Source organism: Apaloderma vittatum, unplaced genomic scaffold, assembly GCF_000703405.1.
Source record: "Apaloderma vittatum isolate BGI_N311 unplaced genomic scaffold, ASM70340v1 scaffold20453, whole genome shotgun sequence".
Lineage (NCBI taxonomy): Eukaryota > Metazoa > Chordata > Aves > Trogoniformes > Trogonidae > Apaloderma > Apaloderma vittatum.
In genome coordinates, this window is record NW_009710078.1 from 29,352 (window position 1) to 30,069 (window position 718).

The window sequence follows — 718 nt, forward strand, 5'->3', positions numbered from 1 at the left end:
CTCATTCATATAAAACACCCCAGACCAGGTCCCACGTACCTCACTGGAAGCGCCATGGCCTATCTTCTTCTCCGCATGCTGCTCTTCCTCTTCATCGGGCGGAGGCTTGGCAGGCGGGGGTGGACGTTCTCTCTGCGGTTCAGAAGATCACCGTCAACTGCGCTGCGTTAAAGCACAGCCCCCTCCTGCTTCCACCAACACTGTGCCCATACCGGCATGCACGTAGCGTAGTAAGGACCTCCACAGATTCATCAGCCCTAACAACACAGAGCCTGGCACCAGCTGCTGCCTTTCCTCCTCCTTGCCAGAAGGACACCGCCTCAGGAGCCCTTCTGCAGATTCACCACGCTGCAGCCCTGTGGGTGCCCTGCTATCCATAAGGGTGCCCTACTATCAGTTAACAGACCACCCACTTCTGCTCTCCAGCTGCAGGAGTGCATAAGGCCAGCTCAGAGCCAGGTGGGCAGCAGCCACCTTTCAGGAGGACAAGGCTGCTTGGGCAGAAGGCTCCGCGCCCACAGGTTTCTTATAGAATCCTAGAACAATTCAGGTTGGAAAAGACCCTTGGGATCATGGAGTCCAACCACTGACCCTACACTACAAGGTCACCCCTAAACCATATCACCCAACACCCCATCTAAGCGACACTTGAACACATCCAGGGATGGCGACTCAACCCTCTCCCTGGGCAGTCTGTTCCCGTGTGGTCAGACACTCT

General features: G+C 56.4%; 1 protein-coding gene across 1 annotated transcript in view; it reads right to left on the reverse strand.

Moving 5' to 3' along the window:
• Positions 1-718, reverse strand: part of ANKS1A (ankyrin repeat and sterile alpha motif domain containing 1A) — a gene marked incomplete at both ends in the record, with an annotated part of 41,430 nt that overhangs the window by 27,446 nt on the left and 13,266 nt on the right. The window contains one exon of the mRNA XM_009867184.1: positions 40-132. Within this exon, the coding sequence (XP_009865486.1) occupies positions 40-132 (93 nt within the window). The remainder of the gene's footprint in view (positions 1-39; positions 133-718) is intronic.